A 21,714-nucleotide genomic window follows, 5' to 3' on the forward strand; every position below is an offset into this window, starting at 1 on the left:
GCTTTGATTACCCCACCCCCTGTCATTGTTACCCCTCAATCTCCCACTTTGTTGTCCTTACGCCTGACCCTCCTTGTCATCGGGCCCCCCAAAATGGTCGTCATAACCACCCCTCCCCCAGCGTCACCTCGGCCACCCTCCCCCAGCATTGCCGCCTCTGCCACCCTCCCCCAACGTCACTGCCGCTGCCATCCTCCCCCAGCATCGCCACCACTGCCGTCCAACACCTCGGTGTCATTGCCACCGCCACCTCCGCCCTCACCCCGGTGTCGCTGCTGTAGCTGTCGCTGCCTTCTCTGTTCCCTCGTCTTTGCTTCCGCTGTTCCTTCGTCTTCGCCACTGCTACCACCCCCTCATCATCGCCGCCGTCGCTGTCTTCACCACCACCACCACCACCACCACCCCTCACCGCCGTCGCCATCCCCTCTTCCCTTAAGTTCTCATCACCATCCTGTTCTGCATCTTCCTCCTATTTCACAGCCTCCTCCACCAGATTATCTCTATTTTTGATGTTTACTGTTCCCTCATTTTGTCACATCTGATTGGGTTTAATTTATGAGTTTGGATGATGAATGTTTTTCGCTTTTAGAGGAAATTTATCATGGAGAGTACTTCAAACATGTAAAATGTTTGCATTTGGGCTTCACTTTTGTTTTGACCCTTAGCACAAATACAGAGCAGCAAAGGACGCCTATGAACAGCTGCTGCAAACGGAGAATCTTCCAGTTGCAGTCAAGGCCAACGTTTTACGGCAGTTGGGTAAGGGCTCTCTTTCTTTCTCTCTCTCTTTCTCTTCTCATGCATCCCTGATGCCTCTCCAGCTTGCACGTTCCTCTTCACTTGGCTGTTTTTCAGGTGTGTACTTGACTCTCGGCTGCAGATTTTGAGTCGGGTTGATGGATGCTCCTGGTTGTGTGCAGGCTGGATGCAGCATTCAGCAGAACAACTAGGAGATAAAGCGACACGCGAATCCCGTGCCATCCAGTGCCTACAACGCTCTCTTGAGGTTGAGCCCAACTCAGGCCTTTCTTGGTACTTCCTTGGAAGGTAGGTTACATTGAATATAGGTGTTAAGGAAAATGTTTTGAAAGAGGCTTATGACAAATGAGCCTGGCCTTTTCACCTTCTAACTCTCCCCATCTGTTTTCCCCAGGTGTTTTTCCAGTATCGGCAAAGTGCACGACGCATTCGTCTCGTACAGACAATCTATTGACAAGTCCGAGGCAAGCGCGGATACCTGGTGCTCCATCGGGTATGCGCTGTCCTATACTTTTGTATGCACTGATACAACTGTGCGTGTGGGCGTGCATGTTAGTCAGCCAGTCATTCAGTCACAGTTGACATTCTAAGAGAAGATTAATTAGTACATCCATTGCTCAGTCGGTGTTTACTACACGGAACCTGAGTCTGCAAAGCTTATGGATCATTCGGGTTATTGAAATGAGAAGGGTTAGTTGAGCTGGTCAAAACTGCCATTTAACCCAAAAGGGGTACTCGGAAGGGAGCAACACAACAACAACAACAACAACAACGACAACAGTCATTTTAAGGCCATTTCCCTGCTAGAGCGGGGGTTAGCCTTGCGGGCCCCATGACAATCTTCTCCATTTTGCCCTATTTTCTGCATCTCCCCTTGTTAACCCCCTTGCCCGCATTTCTTCTTCCACCACCTTTAGCCAAGTCTTTCTCGGTCTTCCCCGTCCTCTACTTCCTTCTCCATTCATTTCCATCACTCTTCTCAACCAGTCACTTTCATCCTTCCTCAACACATGACCAAACCATCTCAACCTGTTTCTCTTCACAGCATCCACCACAGGCTCTGTTCCCATCATCTTTTGCAATTCATCATTTGGCTTCCTCTCTCTCAACGATACTCTGCACATCCACCGAACCATTCTCATTTCCACCCTTTCCAGCCTTCGTTGCTGCTCTACGTTCATTACCCATGTCTCGCTCCCATAAATCATAACACTTCTCACACATGCAGCATCTTTCCCTTCAGCTTCAACGACACTCCCCTCCTCATCAGCACGCCACTCATTTCCCAAAACTTCTTCCATGCACATCTCACTCCAGCAACCGTTGCCGAGTCTGATCCACCTTCTCCATTCAACATGTCTCCTAGGTAGCAAAATGTTTTCACACCTTCCAGCTTCACGCTGTCTCCGAGATCCAACTCAACATTTCCTCCATCTGCAGATCACTCTGTGCACACCTCACACTTGAATGTAGCTGCCACACTGGTTAATGACCCTCTCAGACCACTACATTTTTGATGAACCCCCACAGCACACATTGTACATTGAATGGAGTTCACTCCGACACCCTTCCTTGCATAAATCCAAACTGCATTTCGTCGATCTTCACTTTCTTCCTTATCCTCCTCTCCAACACCCTTTCCAATACCTTCATTCCATGCTCCAATAACTTTATCGCTTGATACGAGCCACACTCCAGAGGGTCACCTTTCCCCTTGTATAGAGGGACGAGGGTACTCAGTTCCCAATCCACTGGAATGCGGCCTTCTTTCACCACCAGATTACAGATCTCTGTCATTCTCTTCACACCCTAACTTCCCGCTGCCTTCAACATATCTCCCACAACTCCCATCGGCACTCCTGCTTTTCTACTCTTCATTGCTTTTATCGCTTCCTCAACCTCCTTCTCAGTTATCTTCTCTGCCGGTCCTAAAACTGGGTTACTCTCGATGTTGCCATCCCATTCATTCTCTGCATTCAACAGTATTTCCATATATCTCTTCCATCTTCCTTTAATTCCATCTGGGTCCACAACAATTTGTCCCACTTCATCCTTTAAGCAACTCACCCCCATCACATCACACCTCTCTTTCGCTATCTGCTTTGCAATCCTGAATACCGCTCTCTGACCCTCTTCCAAATCCAAGCGTTCTCCGAACATTTTCCTACATGCCTCCTGCGCCTTTGCTACCTCTTTCTTTGCAGCCTTCTTGGCTGCCGTATAACTTTCATGCTCTGCCTTTTCTGCCCCCGTACCCTTGCGCCTTCTGCCACTCATTGAACTTCTTCCTCTTCTTGCCAATCCTCTTTCCAACTTCATCATCCCACCACAATGTTTCCGAGTGCCCGTTTGTTTCCGAGTTTCCGAGTGCCTGTTTCCTTTTGTCCATCCACATACCTCACCAACGGCTCCCAACAGACGATCTTTCATTGACATCCAACCACTTTCAAGCTCAACCACATCATCCTCTCCCATACTCAGCCTCTCTTTTAATGCCTCCCTGACTGTCACCTCTTTCAACCTCCACACCTTCATTCTCGTTTGGTACTTCACCCGCTGAGCTCTCCTAGCACCTTTCACCCTTATGTCGCAGACAACCAAATGCTGCTGTGAAACAGCCTCCTCCCCCGGGATCACCTTTGTGTCCCGGAGGTGCCCCCTATCTCGCCTATGCACCATCAGGTAGTCAACGGTTGTCGTCGACCCACCTGACGTGTATGTAACAAGCTTATTATCCTCTTTCTGGAACTGAGTGTTACAAATCAACAAACCAGCTCCATCAGCAAACCCCAAAATCCTTTCCCCTTCTCCATTCCTCACACCATATCCGTAACCCCCATGAACTCCCTCAAAACCGACCATACTCCTTCCCACATGTCCATTTAGGTCTCCTCCTACCACAACAACGTCCTCATCTTTCACGTTTTCCATCAACTTCTCCATTGCACACCAGAACTTCTCCTTCTCTTCATCGCTCCGACCAACCTGCGGAGCATATCCCGAGATGACGTTCACCAAGAGCTTTCCAATCATCATTTTCACCATCAACCTATCACTCACTCTAGTCACACTCACCACACTGTCCCCAAACTCCTCAGAAAACAGGACACCAACACCATGCACGCCGTCCGGGCACCCTTACCACACAAACTTGTATTTCTGTCCCTGCCTACCCTCTACCCTTCACCATTCTCACACCACTTCCCTTCCATCTCGTCTCCTGCACACAACATATGTCCACTCTTCGTCTGACCAATACTTCCACCACTTCTCTTGATCTCCCTGTCATTGTCCCTACTACTCGGAAGGGAGCACTGGCATTAATTCTCTCATTTTTGAAAGGACACCTTTTCTGTTGACAAGTGGAAGCTTGAAAATGAGTTAGTCAGTTTGACTTGAGGATACTGTGTTTTGAGATTCTGCAAGCTCACCTTACAACTCAAGCGACATATTGTACTTTGATATGACCCAATCCCCAGAGAAGTAATGCTGCATGCTTCTCCCTTTGTTGATGTTGTTTCCTTCCCCCTCTGCCTCCCTCCTGTGTGCATTTGTGAACATCAGGGTGCTGTATCAGCAGCAGAACCAGCCCATGGATGCTCTGCAAGCATACATCTGCGCTGTGCAGCTGGATCAGGGACACGCTGCTGCGTGGACAGACCTTGGCGTCCTGTACGAATCCTGTAGCCAGCCCCAAGACGCCATCAAGTGCTACGGGAACGCGGCACGAAGTCGAGCCTGTGGGAACGCTGCTGCCCTCGCTCTGCGGGTAAAGCATTTGCAGGTGAGTCATTAGTAGGTCAGAATGAGAAATGTCTCCTTTGCTTGCTTGTTTTGTCAATGTTATGCTGACAACTGACAACTTCTGCTCTTCTCCTCTGTCTGCTCTATTCACCCTTTCCTTTCCTTTCCTTTCCTTTATTCACGTCCTTTCTACCTGGAAGTCAGCAAACATCATTCCTGTCCACAAGAAAGGTGCAAATACGGATCCTGTCAACTACATTTCAGTAGCTGACTTCCAATTATAAGCAATGTCATGGAATCCATCATTGCTGCTGATGTCAAGTTTTTCCTGTTTTCAAACAGCCTGAACTCTGAACATCAGTTTGGATTCCATCCTGGTCATTCAACTCTGGACATGCTGCTCCTCTCTCAGCAATGGGCGGAGGACATAAATCTCAAACAGGAGGTCAGGTGCGTCTCCCTGAACATATTTCGGGCATTCATCACAGTCTGGCATCCTGCTTTGCTTGCCAAGCTCACTGCCTGTGGCATACAAGGCTGCCTTCATATCTGGCTTTATGACTTCCTTCACTCATGCAGTCAACAGTTGCTATCAATGGAACCCTCTCCTCTCTTCTCCCAGTGGAGGCTGGAGTGCCTCAAGGCAATGTGTTGGGCCCATTGTTCTCATCGAGATGAACGACCTCTCAGATGCTCTGGAAAACCCTCTTCCTTTTTGCAGATTACGCCACATTATGTCCTTCAGTACTCCATCCCACGGACAGGTATAAAGCAGCTGCATCATTCTATGCTGATGTAGAAATGGAACATGTCTTTAATCCTGGAATGTCTCACAGTCTCACCCTGTTGTTTCCGAAGGTTCATGAAATGACCCCACGTCCTCCATGAACCCAACCCCATCGTCTTACTTGCAGGTTGCAGGGTTTCCTTCCCTCCTCTCTCTCCTATTTTCCCGTGCTTTCATTCCCTTGCTTATTGAGTGCACCAGTTGTCCCGCTGCGCCACTGTTAGTTCATATCCTCTGTGGCCTTGCTCTTCAATAAGCCTCGCTCTTGCAGAGAGATTTGATTGAATGCATTCACGAATGCATTTTCACTGTCAGATCACCACTTTGCACACTGCTACTGTCCTTTCAGCTTACCATGGTAAGTTTAGGCATGTGTGATGGAGAGTTCTGCTAATTTGGTACTCTCTATCACACATGCTAATTTTCTGCTAATAATTAATTTCCATTCTAGTTATCGTGAGAGCAAATCCAAAGCACGATTGTCGTCCCATCACTCTCCCTGATTCAAGAGATATAATTGCTTTATCCATATGTTTATCGCCCAACACAATTATCACCCTTTTCTAATTTATATATACTAGGGCATGCCCGTACTATATATATATCTAAAATTATATCCCCCCCCTCTATTTACATGAAATGGTTTGGTCCAAAGCGAACGGCTTGCGAGTACGGTGACAATCCCCCCCCTCTATTTACATGAAATGGTTTGGTCCAAAGCGAACGGCTTGCGAGTACGGTGTTTTTTATCGGACCCGTGGAATTATAGATAGTAGTTTTAATTAGTTTTAAAACATAGTTTAACGGCAACATAGTTTGCCAACGTGAAATAAATGAATACGCTCTCAAATGTGCCGTCCGAGGCAGAGTGTGTTCGCCACGTTCGGCACACGCGATAGCTCGCTGCTCTCTGATTGGTTGAATCGTTTTTTGGACATAGCTCGGTAAGTACTTGTCCGATTAATATGAAACCTTGAAAAGGCACATCCTCGGGTCCCCAGCAATATACCTGGCAAGTTTAAAGTATATCGGACCCGTGGTTGTCGAGAAACAGCGGTCACAGACAAACAAACAAACAAACATACAAACACACATACAGAGATTACTGGAATTATAGATAGATATATACTCTCAATATACTCAGTATATATATATATATGTATGTATGTATGTATGTGTGTATGTGTGTGTATGTATATATATATATATATATATATATATATATATAATATCAAGGCACCTCCTAGCTTTAATGGTGAGCACCAGCCACGAATTATGTCTCACACGGTAAATACCGCATAACCCACAAGGAACCAACAGCCTGTCTGCCACACAGACCATCGTTCCCACCAGTGCAAACCAAAACCAGGGGGTGCGGTGTGATCGGCGGGGATAATAATCAACGAACATAACAGCGTGACGAGCGCTGTCCCGATCTCCTGTGGACCGAAGTCCTAGACCAAAGCGTCACCTCCGACCCAAAGGGTCTTCTGGAGGCCTCAGCCCGGCCACTCTGTCAACAGACAGAGATTTATTCATTGGTCCCCCTTGGCTAAACATCAAGCAGAGCCGCCAATCCAGATTTCGGGCTTACTGACCCTCGTCAGGACGGCATACTGCAAAAAATCTAACCAATGAGGACCAAAATCGTCTATTAAGATGATCAAGGCACCTCCTAGCTTTAATGGTGAGCACCAGCCACGAATTATGTCTCACACCACGAATTATGAATAAATCTCTGTCTGTTGACAGAGTGGCCGGGCTGAGGCCTCCAGAAGACCCTTTGGGTCGGAGGTGACGCTTTGGTCTAGGACTTCGGTCCACAGGAGATCGGGACAGCGCTCGTCACGCTGTTATGTTCGTTGATTATTATCCCCGCCGATCGCACCGCACCCCCTGGTTTTGGTTTGCACTGGTGGGAACGATGGTCTGTGTGGCAGACAGGCTGTTGGTTCCTTGTGGGTTATGCGGTATTTACCGTGTGAGACATAATTCGTGGCTGGTGCTCACCATTAAAGCTAGGAGGTGCCTTGATCATCTTAATAGACGATTTTGGTCCTCATTGGTGAGATATTTTTGCAGTATGCCGTCCTGACGAGGGGCGGTAGACCTGCATGCAAATCGGACCTGGCAGGAGTAATGCCCTGCTGGTGGATTAAGGGGTCTTACTCCTATTAAGAGGAGTGGTCCCAATTGTATGACCATGCATTGTGGCCCTTCGGGGGCATGATGCATGCGTTTGAATGACCATGTGCTTCTCCCTTGGGGTTGAGGCGCATGTGTAATGTTATTGGGACAGCCTTGTTGACGTTGTGCCTTGGCCATGGGGTCAAGGTGCACGTCCAAGGCTGTTCAAATGTTTGACTTTTTACCTTTTTTCACAAGCAAAAAAGGCAGGCCTTTCCTGTGGCCCCAAAACAGGTCAGTAAGCCCGAAATTTGGATTGGCGGCTCTGCTTGATGTTTAGCCAAGGGGGACCAATGAATAAATCTCTGTCTGTTGACAGAGTGGCCGGGCTGAGGCCTCCAGAAGACCCTTTGGGTCGGAGGTGACGCTTTGGTCTAGGACTTCGGTCCACAGGAGATCGGGACAGCGCTCGTCACGCTGTTATGTTCGTTGATTATATATATATATATATATATATATATATATATATATATATATATATATATATATAATATATATATGATTTAAGTTCAAAACACACCTGGTCACAAGTGTGCCGCACTGACCGGGTCCTCAGTCGAGGTCCTCAGCATCATCCCATTTCGGCCCTTCAACCTCGATACGGTCAGCTAAGGTGGGCGAGCAGGGGCACATACACATCCACATTCAGCAACTACACCTGGATGCTTACATACCCCCACCCCCAGCCAGTGCGAAAGCAGACTACAACAGCAACACCTCCACATCCAGAATCCACAGCACCAAACAAACATGGTGAAACACTCAAACACCCACCTTTATACCCTTCACCACTCACCAACAAAACACACCAGATCATTCATACACAATCCACACACATACACACACAACACCAACCAACCACCTACCCTTACAACCTACACCACTCAACATACAAAAACACACACACTCATGCAAAAATTAATTCATGCAAAAACACACACCCTCACCCACTCACTCACTCACATACACAAAATAAGAAAAAATAATAGTAACAAAAAAACCAAAAAAAAAACCCACACAACCAACCACCTACCCTTACCAATATGCACCACTCATGCAAACATGCAAAACCATTCATGCAAAACCACACCCACTCATGACCCACTCCTGCAACACACACACACACACACACACACACACACACACACACACCTCCATTTCTATTCCGTAACCTCAACCTACACCGTTCGACTTGCCTACATATATACATATACATACATACATACATACATACATGCATACATGCATACATGCATACATACATACATACATACACACACACATACATACATACATACAGTCACATGAAAAACTAAGTACACCCCATGTAAAGTTTTGACTTTTTCAACATATTTCAACATACAGCTATTTGATCTTCATTTCAACAATATTGACAGATAAAGGTGATATAATATCTATATTATAATAGCCGTAGATGATTCTGTCTGTCTGTCTGTCTGTTGGGTGTCTGTCCGGGGTGTAGCTTACTCGGTTTGCAGAGTAGCTCCACCCATAGCTCCACCCATTCTGGGAGTGGCTTCATATAATTATAAACAAATATCCACCATTTTATTAACTCGCATAGCTTTGAGGCCTGTTTTGTAGGCCCGTGGTGTCTTGCTCTCTCTCTCCCAGTTTTATTTCAAATCAAATTCGATATATCATTTCATTTTTCACAGTCGCTAACATAGTTTTAGACTCGGTTGAAAAAAAACGGGAAGAAAATCCAATGAAAGTTGCCGTTTATAGAACGAAATGAATTCTCAAACGCCTGTAACTTCAAGGCCATTGAGTCTCTCTCACGCCTTTATCTCCAATCTAACTCACCATATGATTTCATTTTTATCGATGGTTTCAGACTCGGTGTCAGCAATAATTGAGAACATTCCACACACGCGGGAAAATGCAGAGATATATTTTTTTAAATCGCGTCATAGTGTATCATACACCGCCCAACATGACACCGGCGGCAACGTGTCAATATCTATCTATAATTCCACTAATCTCTGTCTGTGTGTGTGTGTGTATGCGACCGCTGTTTCTCGACAACTACCGGTCCGATATACTTGAAACTTGCCAGGTATATTGCTGGGGACCCGAGGATGTGCCTTTTCAAGGTTTCATATTAATCGGACAAGTAGTTACCGAGCTATGTCCAAAAAACGATTCAACCAATCAGAGAGCAGCGAGCTATCACGTGTGCCGAACGTGCCGAACAGACTCTGCCTCGGACGGCACATTTGAGAGCGTATTCATTTATTTCACGTTGGCAAACTATGTTGGCGTTAAACTATGTTTTAAAACTAATTAAAACTACTTTGCGATTCATCGTAACTGCGATTCGTAACTGCCGTTCGCTTTGGCTTTGCGAATGGACCAAACCATTTCGTGTAAATAGAGGGGGGGGGGGATTGTCACCGTACTCGCAAGCCGTTCGCTTTGGACCAAACCATTTCATGTAAATAGAGGGGGGGGGATATAATTTTAGATATAGATATAGTACGGGCATGCCCTAGTATATTAAAAATTCGCTTTTGCTTTTCCGTTAAGATATATTACTTTTTCGTTTGATGACAGTCGTCACAAAAACGTCAACAATGATGCCGACATATATTTCTTCGTTTTTATTTCATTCAACATTATTAGCCAGAAGTACAATATGTTTCAGGAAATTACCGATATTTCTTCGTTTTTTTTATTAGTTATGTGCGCATACACTTTAAATAGGTTTATTTGAAATCTTTAATTTTCCACAAACATTCCACACACGCGGGAAAATGCAGAGATATATTTTTTTAAATCGCGTCATGGTGTATCATACACCGCCCAACATGACACCAACGGCAACGTGTCGATATCTATCTATAATTCCAGTAATCTCTGTGTGTGTGTCTGTGTGTGTGTATGCGACCGCTGTTTCTCGACAACCACGGGTCCGATATACTTGAAACTTGCCAGGTATATTGCTGGGGACCCGAGGATGTGCCTTTTCAAGGTTTCATATTAATCGGAGAAGTAGTTACCGAGCTATGGCGATTTCTTTACCAAACTCCGCAAGCCGTTCGCTTTGGACCAAACCATTTCATGTAAATAGAGGGGGGGGGGATTGTCACCGTACTCGCAAGCCGTTCGCTTTGGACCAAACCATTTCATGTAAATAGAGGGGGGGGATTGTCACCGTACTCGCAAGCCGTTCGCTTTGGACCAAACCATTTCATGTAAATAGAGGGGGGGGGGGATTGTCACCGTACTCGCAAGCCGTTCGCTTTGGCTTTGCGAATGGACCAAACCATTTCATGTAAATAGAGGGGGGGGGATATAATTTTAGATATATATATAGTACGGGCATGCCCTAGTATATTAAAAATTCGCTTTTGCTTTTCCGTTAAGATATATTACTTTTTCGTTTGATGACAGTCGTCACAAAAACGTCAACAATGATGCCGACATATATTTCTTCGTTTTTATTTCATTCAACATTATTAGCCGGAAGTAAAATATGTTTCAGGAAATTACCGAGAGATATTTCTTCGTTTTTTTTATTAGTTATGTGCGCATACACTTTAAATAGGTTTATTTGAAATCTTTAATTTTCCACAATATAATTTACTTGCCATTTATCATTTGATGATTACGAGACACTTCCTCTTGAGGATTGCGACAATTCATGCGCTGCATGGAAACTTCTATTTCCAAAATGAATGAGACGATCGATGAAGAACGCAGACTTGAACAGGATGTAGCAAGAAAGCGAATGAGACGGGCGAACGAGTCCATCGACGAACGTCAATGCAAACTTGCGGGGTCACCCGTGGGAATCCCACGGGCATGGATGTGTGTGACATTTCGACATATTGAGTTAGATGCTGCACATTCATTTTTACAAAATGGTTACTGGCAAGTCATCAGATCCAGAAATGGTGTAATGAACACAATTTATTTACGCGCAAGCAAGAAAGCAAGACGGGCCGATTTCCGATTCCGACGGGCCGACGGGCGAGACGGGCCGATTTGGAGCAAGAAAAAGAACGAGACGGGAGAAAAACGAGAGAAACTAGACGGGGAAAGCCGATTGGAGAGGCGAGTGAGGAGCGATTGGAGAGGCGAGTGAGGAGCGATTGGAGAGGCGAGTGAGGGGCGATTGGAGAGGCGAGTGAGGGGCGATTGGAGAGGCAAGTGAGGAGCGATTGGAGAGGCGGGTGAGGAGCGATTGGAGAGGCGAGTGAGGAGCGATTGGCGAGGCGAGTGAGGAGCGATTGGAGAGGCGAGTGAGGAGCGATTGGAGAGGCGAGTGAGGAGCGATTGGAGAGGCGAGTGAGTAGCGATTGGAGAGGCGAGTGAGGAGCGATTGGAGAGGCGAGTGAGGAGCGATTGGAGAGGCGAGTGAGGAGCGATTGGAGAGGAGAGTGAGGGATTGGAGAGGAGAGGAGTGTGAGGGATTGGAGAGGTGAGGGATTGGAGAGGAGAGGAATGTGAGGGATTGGAGAGGAGAGGAGTGCTAGGTGGAGAGAGGAGAGTGTCAGGTGGAGAGAGGAGAGTGTCAGGTGGAGAGGAGTGAGGGGTCACATATTATGTGAAATAAATAAATTGTGTTCATTAGACCATTTCTGGATCTGATGACTTGCCAGTAACCATTTTGTAAAAATGAATGTGCAGCATCTAACTCAATATGTCGAAATGTCCCACGGATGACCCCACTATATTTCTTCGTTTTTATTTCATTCAACATTATTATCCGGAAGTAAGGGTTCACATGTTCATTTCACGTGTGCAAAACAAACTCCATTTCACGTGTGCATGGACATGAAACACAGACGGGAAATTGCTTAGAGATATTTCGTTCGAAGCAATTATACACCGCCCAAATAAAATATTTCACCGATACACCGAGCGAATTTCAGCGAATTTCACCGAGTTTCAGTAAATTACCCAGAGATATTTCTTCGTTTTTATTTCATTAGTTACTAGCACAAGTACTCAGCGTTGCCGGGCGGGGGAGGGGGGAAGGGCACATACACTTTAAACATGTATATACATGTGGGATGTGGGATATATACATGTGGGACGTGTGTGTGTGTGTGCGTGTGTGTGCGCGCGTGCATATATGTGTGTGTGTGTGTGTGTGTGTGTGTGTGTGTGTGTGTGTGTGTGTGTGTGTGTGTGTGTGTGTGTGTGTGTGTGTGTGTGCGTGCGTGCATATATGTTTATGTGTGTATATATATGTCTCTGTGTGTGTGTGTGTGTGTGTGTGTGTGTGTGTGTGTGTGTGTGTGTGTATGTATATATATATATATATATATATATATATGTGTGTGTGCATATGTGTGTATGTGTGTGCATGTGTGTCGATGTACATTTGTCTGTACGTGTGACGTGTGTATGTGTGCGTGTATGTGTGTGTATATATGTGTGTGTTTTTTTGTGCATGTGTATATATGTGTGTGTCTGTATGTTTATATGTGTGTGTGTGTGTGTGTGTTTGTGTGTGTGTATGGTGTGTGCGTATGTATGTGTGTGTGTGGGTGTACATGTGTGTATGTGTATATATGTGTGTATGTGCACATGTGTATGTGTGTGCATGTGTGTCGGTGTACATGTGTGTGTACACGTGTGTATGTGTGTGTATGTGTATATATGTGTGTGTCTGTATGTGTATATATATGTGTGTGGGTGTACATGTGTGTGTACGTGTGTGTGTGTGTGTATGTATGTATGTATTGGGGATTCCCACGGGATTCCCACGTGGGGATTCCCACGGGTGACCCCACTAGTAACAAATATCATGAAACATTTACATTTTGTAGTCCATTGTATAATTTAAATAAACATAAATGCAAATTTTGCATGTGGAAAAAGTAAGTACACCCCCACATTTATCACTACTTCAAATACCAAAAATTAGAATCAGGTGTGCCAGCTCAGGTGCAAATGATTAGAACATCGTTAGGAACCTTGGAGGAACCTGTCTTATTTAAACCTCAGACATTTCGTTTGGTTTGCTCTTTGTTGTTGAAGTGTGCGGCGTCGCCATGCCTAGATCAAAAGAGCTCTCTGAGGCCTTCAGAAAGAAGGTTATAGATGCCTACGAGTCTGGGAAGGGATTTAAAAAGATCTCCAAACAATTTGAAATCAATCATTCGACTGTCCGGAAGATCATCTACAAGTGGAGAAGATTCCAAACAACTGCCAACTTGTTCAGGCCAGGCTGCCCCAGCAAGTTCAGCCCGAGAGCAGACCGCAAGATGCTGAAAGAAGTCTCGAAGAACCACAGAATGTCATCACGGGACCTACAGGTAGCTCTTGCCACTGTTGATGTCAAAGTCTACCATTAGAAAGAGGCTGCACAGATTTGATCTACATGGGAGGTGTGCCAGGAGGAAACCTTTTGCTGTCCAGAAAGAACATCAGGGCAAGACTAAAGTTTGCCAATGAACACCTCGGCAAAGACCAGCACTTCTGGAACAATGTGCTCTGGACAGATGAGTCAAAGGTAGAGCTATTTGGCCACAGTACCAGAAGACATGTTTGGCGAAAACCAAAGACAGCATTTGACCACAAGAACCTGATACCAACTGTAAAGCATGGTGGTGGAAATATTATGGTTTGGGGCAGCTTTGCTGCAGCAGGGCCTGGGCAGCTCACCATCATAGAATCCATGATGAATTCTTCATTGTACCAGAGGATGCTTGAGGATAATGTGAGGCCATCTGTTGGAAAGTTGAAGCTCAACCGAAGGTGGACCTTGCAACATGACAATGACCCTAAACATACCAGTAAATCCACCAAGGAATGGCTGAAAAGAAAGAAATGGAGGGTTCTGGAATGGCCAAGTCAAAGCCCGGATCTAAATCCCATCGAGATGTTGTGGGGGGATTTGAAACGAGCTGTGCATGCAAGAAACCCCTCAAACATCGCACAGCTGAAAGAATTCTGCATGGAGGAGTGGGCAAAAATTTCTTCCAGTCGATGTCAGAGACTAGTAGACAGTTATAAGAAACGCCTACTTGAGGTTGTTTCTGCCAAAGGGGGCAATACCACCTATGAGAGCCAAGGGTGTACTTACTTTTTCCACATGCAAAATTTGCTTTTATGTTTATTTAAATTATACAATGGACTACAAAATGTAAATGTTTCATGATATTTGTTATATTATATCACCTTTGTCTCTCAATATTGTTGAAATGAAGGTCAAATAGCTGTATGTTGAAATATGTTGAAAAAGTCAAAACTTTACATGGGGTGTACTTACTTTTTCACGTGACTGTACACTACATCACCAAAAGTATGAGGACACCCGAACATCTCATTCCTAAATCATGGGCATTAATATGGGCCCCCCCTTTGCTGCTACAACAGCCCCCCCTCTTCTGGGATGGCTTTCCTCTAGTCTAGATGTTGGAACAGTGCTGCGGGTATTTGCTTCCATTCAGCCACAAGAGCGTTTGTGAGGTCGGGCACTGTTGTTGGACGATTAGGCCTGGCTCGCAGTCGGTGTTCCAATTCATCCCAAAGGTGTTTGATGGGGTTTAGGTCAGGCCTCTTTGCAGGCCAGTCAAGTTCTTCCACACCAATCTCAACAAACCATTTCTGTATGGACCTCACTTTGTGCACGGGGCCATTGTCATGCTCAAACAGGAAAGGGCCTTCCCCAAACTGTTGCCACAAAGTTGGAAGCACACAATCGTCTGGAATGTCATTGTATGCTGTAGCGTTAAGATTTCCCTTCACTGGAATTAAGGGGCCTAGCCCGAACCATGAAAAACAGCCCCAGACCATTATCCCTCTTCCACCAAACTTTACAGTTGGCACTATGCATTCGGGCAGGTAGCGTTCTGGCATCCGCCAAACCCAGATTCGTCCGTCGGACTGCCAGATGGTGAAGCGTGATTCATCACTCCAGAGAACGCGTTTCCACTGTTCCAGAGTCCAATGGCGGCGAGCTTTACACCACTCCAGCCGACTCTTGGCATTGCGCATGGTGATCTTAGGTTTGTGTGCGGCTGCTCGGCCATGGAGACCCATTTCATGAAGATCCCAACAAACAGTTTTTGTGCTGACGTTTATTCCAGAGGCAGTTTGGAACTCGGTCGTGAGTGTTGCAACCGAGGACAGTCTATTTTTACGCACTTCGGCACTCGGCCATCCTGTTCTGTGAGCTTGTGTGGCCTACCACTTTGCGGCTTAGCTGTTGTTGCTTCTAGACGTTTCCACTTCACAATAACAACACTTACAGTTGACCGGGACAGCTCTAGCAGTGCAGAAATTTAAAGAACTGACTTGTTGGAAAGGTGGCATCCTATGACGGTGCCTAGTTGAAAGTCACTGAGCTCTTCAGTACGGCCCTTTCTACTGCCAATGTTTGTCTATGGTGATCGCATGCCCATGACAAACAAAAAGTTCCTTGACCATAACGTCATCGATCACATGGTTTGGCAGTTATGATTTTTTGAATAATAAACCTTTAAAAAGTCACTTCTCAAAAACGGATATACAGATTGAGTGGAAACTTCACACATATGTTCCCCATGCTTTGGGGATCCCATGGTGTACTGGAATAATTGATAGGTCACATGGTTTCGCAGCTATATTGGATTGCACGAAAATCTTTTTAAAAAATTATATCTCTTGATCCGCTTCATTGATCGATGTGAAACCTCAAAGTAATGTAGCAGTAGTCTCGCGTAACACTTGTTTAAAATTTCAACAAGATTGGTCTTACGGTTTCGCAGCCAGAAGTTGTTATTTTTTGAAGAAAATGAAGAAGAAATTCAATATTATCTTCAGCCATTTGACTTTTCAGTATATCTATTCATTATGTGCTGTTTGAAGTCAGTGGCATCCTATCTATTAATTACGTATGTCAATTATGTACTCACGGAATGTACCTTTTGACATTTTGGACTGCTGAGACTCGGACCTTTGAAGAACCTTTAAGACCCCCAAGAACCTTAAGACCACCAATCCCCATAAATAGCCCGAAGACCCTTAAATACCATGAAGAACTAGAGGACTCGAGGACCCAAAAGACCACGAGGATCCAAAAAAGAGGAAGTCATGTGTCACGCGTGTCCGATGAAAGTGGGGTTGTAGCAAAGTGGGGTTGTAGCAAAGTGGTGTTGTAGCAAAGCAGGGTTGTATCAAAGCGGGGACAGCATGTGTAGTACTCGGTCATCACTGCCAGCAGTTATAAAGTGGCAGTTTTTAGTTTAAATTGTTCCTGATCTGATCCCAAATGTGATGTGCTTTCTTTCACACGACCTTTCCTTTCCTTTTTCTGCTCATTGCTCTTTACACACTGATAATTATTTATCATTATGATTTATCTGTTTGTATTCATCTTGCTTCGGCAGTCATTTAAAAAAACAGAAAATTGCATTCACTGCTGCCGTCTTATTCCTTCGTTCCTACCTTGTTTGTGTTTTTTATTGTTCATCTGTTCTCTCCCACAAGCAGTTTTTCAAACTGAAATTTCTTTAAAAAGGATACATGGTTAAGGTGGTGAATGTGAAGTGAATGCGAATGTCATGAAAATTGTTTACTAGTTTCTGAATGTTACTGTACATGTCACATGTGATGTGTTTAGGCACAGCTATACAGCATGCCTCAAGGTGGACTGCCTGGAAAGCCACGTCTCCTGCCCAGCATCGAAGAGGCCTGGAGCCTACCCATCCCTGCAGAGCTGACCTCACGTCAGAATACCATCGCACCTGCCGCACAGGTATCATACATATCACCGCCACTGTAGGTAATTGTAACAACTCAACTTCCTACCAATCAACTTTCCTTCCCTACCAAGATCTCATTTTATTTTATGCCTCTGGTTATTTTGGGTCATTGTTTTTTTTTCTGTTGTGGGGAAGGGGGGAGGATGCAGGGTTAAAAGGATGTCGTACTATTATTTGGTGCTGCTTGGAAGCCATTTAGCAATAAAATAATTTCTTTCTCTATCCTTTATATTTTCATGTTGGTGCTTTATGTTCACCAGGCCTACAAGCCATCAGGGACAGTGGAGGGGTACACGGGACATAACCTTCAAAACTCTCAGCACACAATTCAGATGGGCCGTAGCAATCCTGCATTGAATCAGCAGCATGCGGGGGTACCTGGTGGTCCAGGAGAGGAGCTGGGAAGCCCAGCCAAACGCCGACGCAGCTCACCCTCTGGCAAGGTGATGATACTATCTTAGTTGTTGCCTTGCAGTTGAAGATGTTGTTACCTTGGCTTCACCAAACCCACTCAGCCTTCTAATACCGTTTTTTTTTTTTTTGCAGCAGCCTGGTGTTTCAGACTCTTGGAGCCACCCCCTTTCCCAGCAATCACTGCAGCCATCTGATGCTGCTTCATCAGCCACGTTGTCACCTCAAAAGCTGCAGGTAAGGGCTAAAACAGCATCTCTATTCAGATCCTTTGCTCAATTATTTTTATTTCTTCAGTGTTAAAAATATCCCGCCCCCTCCTACACCCTCCATCCCCTCCTCCATCTCCCTCCCAATTTGCTCTGGTGTTATTTATTTATTTTCTTTGCCTTGTTGGGATTTCTTTGGTGATGTCTTCAAAACCTTTTTTTAATGGCACCAGGGATCCCATTGCTTGCAATCTGAGAGGAATGTTTCATCTACATTGCTTTTTTAACTTTTTATTCCTTCCTCTTCATCCAGCTCATTGAGCAGTTACGAGGAAACCGTGAGCAAAAAACAGGTGTGCAGTTGCTTGAACAGTTAGAACAACAGGTCTGTGCAGCTCAGGTAACAATTTTTTTTCTCTTTCCAATTGCCCACCTAGCTATAGACTTGCTGCCTTAATTCCTTCATATTGTCCTCCTTTTTTCTCTTCTCTGATTCTGCCTGCGCATGTTTGTCCCTTATTCCTTTTATTTTTTTCTCTTATTTTCACAAACACATCTAGGACGCATTTTAAAGTGTACTGTTGTTTTAAAAAAAATACTTTCTCCTTTTTCAGCAGCCAAGGCAAGCAACTCTTCCTAATGGGCCTGCTCCAGCAGCCATTAGTCCACAGTACCCAACAGTCCCAAACCCTTCACCACACCGGACTCAGGCTCCTTGTGCTTCTCCATGGCCCCTTACCAATGGTCCCCATGTTTCCACGTCGGGTTCTGCAGCGGGACCATCAATGGTCCATGGAGCTACGGCCATAGTCTCTGGGACAATGACAAGCTGTGCAACCACGACGGTGGTTTCTGTAACAACAGGAAGTGAAAAGGAGTTCACCGCATTGGGCGGCCGGGGTCACGTGCCTTATGGGGGCCGGGGGCCACCAAGACTACCTCAGAGCCCCCCTAACACTTCCACTCAGGTATATGGAGTATTATGTTTGAATGTGCAGGGGAGGTGGGCAATTAAACAAAGCTTTCAATTAAACAATAAAAAAAATTCTTTTTTTTCTTTTCTCACTTTCCTTGTCCCTGTTGTTTGCTTTTTAAAATATCTTCTCTTCAACGTATCCTCTTAAAACCCACTTGGTCCAAGAGCCTGTACACTTCTTCAACGTTAATCCTCTTTTTTTCCTCAGGTGCTGCAACACTTGCAGAGTCGCTGCTCAGGCTTTGCCGAAGGAGAGAGTGCACAGAGCAACACGACCAAACCCACGTGCTCACCCTTGTCTGCTCGGCCCGGTTTGGTTAACCCCGCAACTCCTACCTCAGCCGCCCCACCCCAAGCTTCTCCACCCCCTTCCAAAGACTCGCTCATGAAGCAGGACAAACACAGTCCTGTTGGAGACTCTCTTCTTTTACCGCCCCCACCACCCCCACCACTACCAACGTTGCCCCATCGCTCTCACGTCCTAAACAATGCGGTTTTGCGCTCACCGCAAGGTGCAGATTGCATCTCCACCAATGGTCCACCTGCATCTAAAGAAGAGTGTCCCAACAGTCTGCACCCAGCTGCAAGGGGTTGCCTTTCTGGCGAAAGGCATAGTGGTGCCTCGAGTGATCCAGGCCGAGGCTCGCCATCTCCTTCCCCTCTTGATTCCCTCACGATACGATCAAGTGCTGCCGAGATATTGAGGACCTGTCGGTAGGATGTGCTGATAATTCACGTGTTCAAATGAAAGCTATAATTGTTCAAATGTACTGGTTTGGTCACCAAAGCTGGTCAATTTATAAAAGTATTAAAATTGCATTCAGGATAGCTGGCTTTTGAAGGAATTCCACTGCAATGAAATTGGCAGTTATATATTTCGTTGTAATTATTATTTTTGCCCTTTTTCGTCTTTGCAGTATATATATGTATATATATATATATATATGTATATATATGTATATGTATATATATGTGTATGTGTATGTATATGTATATATATGTATATATATGTATATGTATATATATATATATGTTTATGTATATATATGTTTATGTATATATATGTTTATGTATATATATATGTTTATGTATATATATGTATATGTATATATATGTATATGTATATATATATGTATATGTATATGTATATAAATATATATATATATAGATATGTATATGAATATGTATATATATATATATAGATATGTATATATATGTATATGTATATGTATATATATGTATATGTATATGTATGTATATATATATGTATATGTTTATGTATGTATATATATGTATATGTATGTATATATATGTATATGTATGTATATATATGTATATGTATGTATATATATGTATATGTATGTATATATATGTATATATGTATATATATGTATATATGTATATATATATGTATATATGTATATATATATGTATATATATTCCTGGTGTGTACCCTGGTTAGAATAAGTACACCGTATCCCTGCGTGTAGTAAGAGGCGACGAAGAGGGTTGGCGTCAGGAAGGGCATCCGGCCATAAAAACATTGCCTCAAAAAGAGAATCATGACATTTACAACAGCATATGGGCGGGGTACAGCCCGAAGTGGAGATCGGTTTCTGAGGTTTGGGACATGGAATGTAGGGACAATGACAGGGAGATCAGGAGAAGTGGTGGAAGTATTGATCAGAAGAAGAGTGGACAATGGACAAATGTTGTGTGCAAGAGACGAGATGGAAGGGAAGTGGTGTGAGAATGGTGAAGGGTAGGCAGGGACAGAAATACAAGCTTGTGTGGCAAGGGTGCCCGGAGGGCGTGAATGGTGTTGGTGTCCTGTTTTCTGAGGAGTTTGTAGACAGTGTGGTGAGTGTGACTAGAGTGAGTGATAGGTTGATGATGGTGAAAATGATGATTGGAAAGCTCCTGGTGAACGTCATCTTGGGATATGCTCCGCAGGTTGGTCGGGGCGATGAAGAGAAGGACAAGTTCTGGTGTGCGATAGAGAAGCTGATGGAAAACGTGAAAGATGAGGAAGTTGTTGTGGTAGGAGGAGACCTAAATGGACATGTGGGAAGGAGTATGGACGGTTTTGAGGGAGTTCATGGGGGTTACGGATATGGTGTGAGAAATGGAGAAGGTGAAAGGATTTTGCAGTTTGCTGATGGAGCTGATTTGTTGATTTGTAATACTCAGTTCCAGAAAGAGGATAATAAGCTTGTTACATACACGTCCGGTGGGTTGACGACAACCGTTGACTACCTGATGGTGCGTAGGCGAGGTAGGGGGCACCTCCGGGACACAAAGGTGATCCCGGGGGAGGAGGCTGTTTCACAGCACCACTTGGTTGTCTGCGACATAAGGGTGAAATGTGCGAGGAGAGCTCGGCGGGTGAAGTACCAACCGAGAATGAAGGTATGGAGGTTGAAAAAGGTGACAGTAAGGGAGGCATTAAAAGAGAGGCTGAGTAGGGTCGAGGATGATGTGGTTGAGCTTGAAAGTGGTTGGATGTCAATGAAAGCTAGTCTGTTGGGAGCCGTTGGTGAGGTATGTGGATGGACAAAAGGACCACCGAGGCACTCGGAAACATGGTGGTGGGATGATGAAGTTGGAAAGAGGATTGACGAGAAGAGGAAGAAGTTCAAGGAGTGGCAGAAGGCGAAGGGTACAGGAGCAGAAAAAGCAGAGCATGAAAGTTATAAGGCAGTCAAGAAGGCTGCAAAGAAAGAGGTAGCAAAGGCGCAGGAGGCATGCAGGAAAATGTTCGGAGAAAGCTTGGATTCGGAAGAGGGTCAGAGAGCGGTATTCAGGATTGCAAAGCAGATAGCGAAAGAGAGGTGTGATGTGATGGGGGTGAGTTGCTTGAAGGATGAAGTGGGGCAAATCGTTGTGGACCCAGATGGAATTAAAGGAAGATGGGAA

At 44.9% G+C, this 21,714-nt stretch overlaps 1 protein-coding gene across 4 annotated transcripts in view; it reads left to right on the forward strand.

The window, feature by feature from the left end:
- The window catches only part of LOC137425326 (lysine-specific demethylase 6A), a 286,024-nt gene that overhangs the window by 157,104 nt on the left and 107,206 nt on the right, over nt 1-21,714 (forward strand). For 2 of the 4 annotated variants that reach the window (XR_010984098.2, XM_068113641.2), the window contains 10 exons: nt 666-759; nt 921-1,047; nt 1,154-1,252; nt 4,324-4,543; nt 17,061-17,195; nt 17,463-17,645; nt 17,749-17,850; nt 18,136-18,222; nt 18,437-18,790; nt 19,007-19,512. Coding sequence is in view for 3 of the 4 variants with exons in the window: in XM_068113641.2 (XP_067969742.1) it covers nt 666-759; nt 921-1,047; nt 1,154-1,252; nt 4,324-4,543; nt 17,061-17,195; nt 17,463-17,645; nt 17,749-17,850; nt 18,136-18,222; nt 18,437-18,790; nt 19,007-19,512 (1,907 nt within the window). In the remaining variant the exon portion in view is untranslated. The remainder of the gene's footprint in view (nt 1-665; nt 760-920; nt 1,048-1,153; nt 1,253-4,323; nt 4,544-17,060; nt 17,196-17,462; nt 17,646-17,748; nt 17,851-18,135; nt 18,223-18,436; nt 18,791-19,006; nt 19,513-21,714) is intronic. The other 2 variants (XM_078776555.1, XM_078776554.1) reach the window with 1 other exon arrangement.

Source organism: Myxine glutinosa, chromosome 4 (assembly GCF_964187855.1).
Source record: "Myxine glutinosa chromosome 4, kmMyxGlut1.1, whole genome shotgun sequence".
NCBI lineage: Eukaryota > Metazoa > Chordata > Myxini > Myxiniformes > Myxinidae > Myxine > Myxine glutinosa.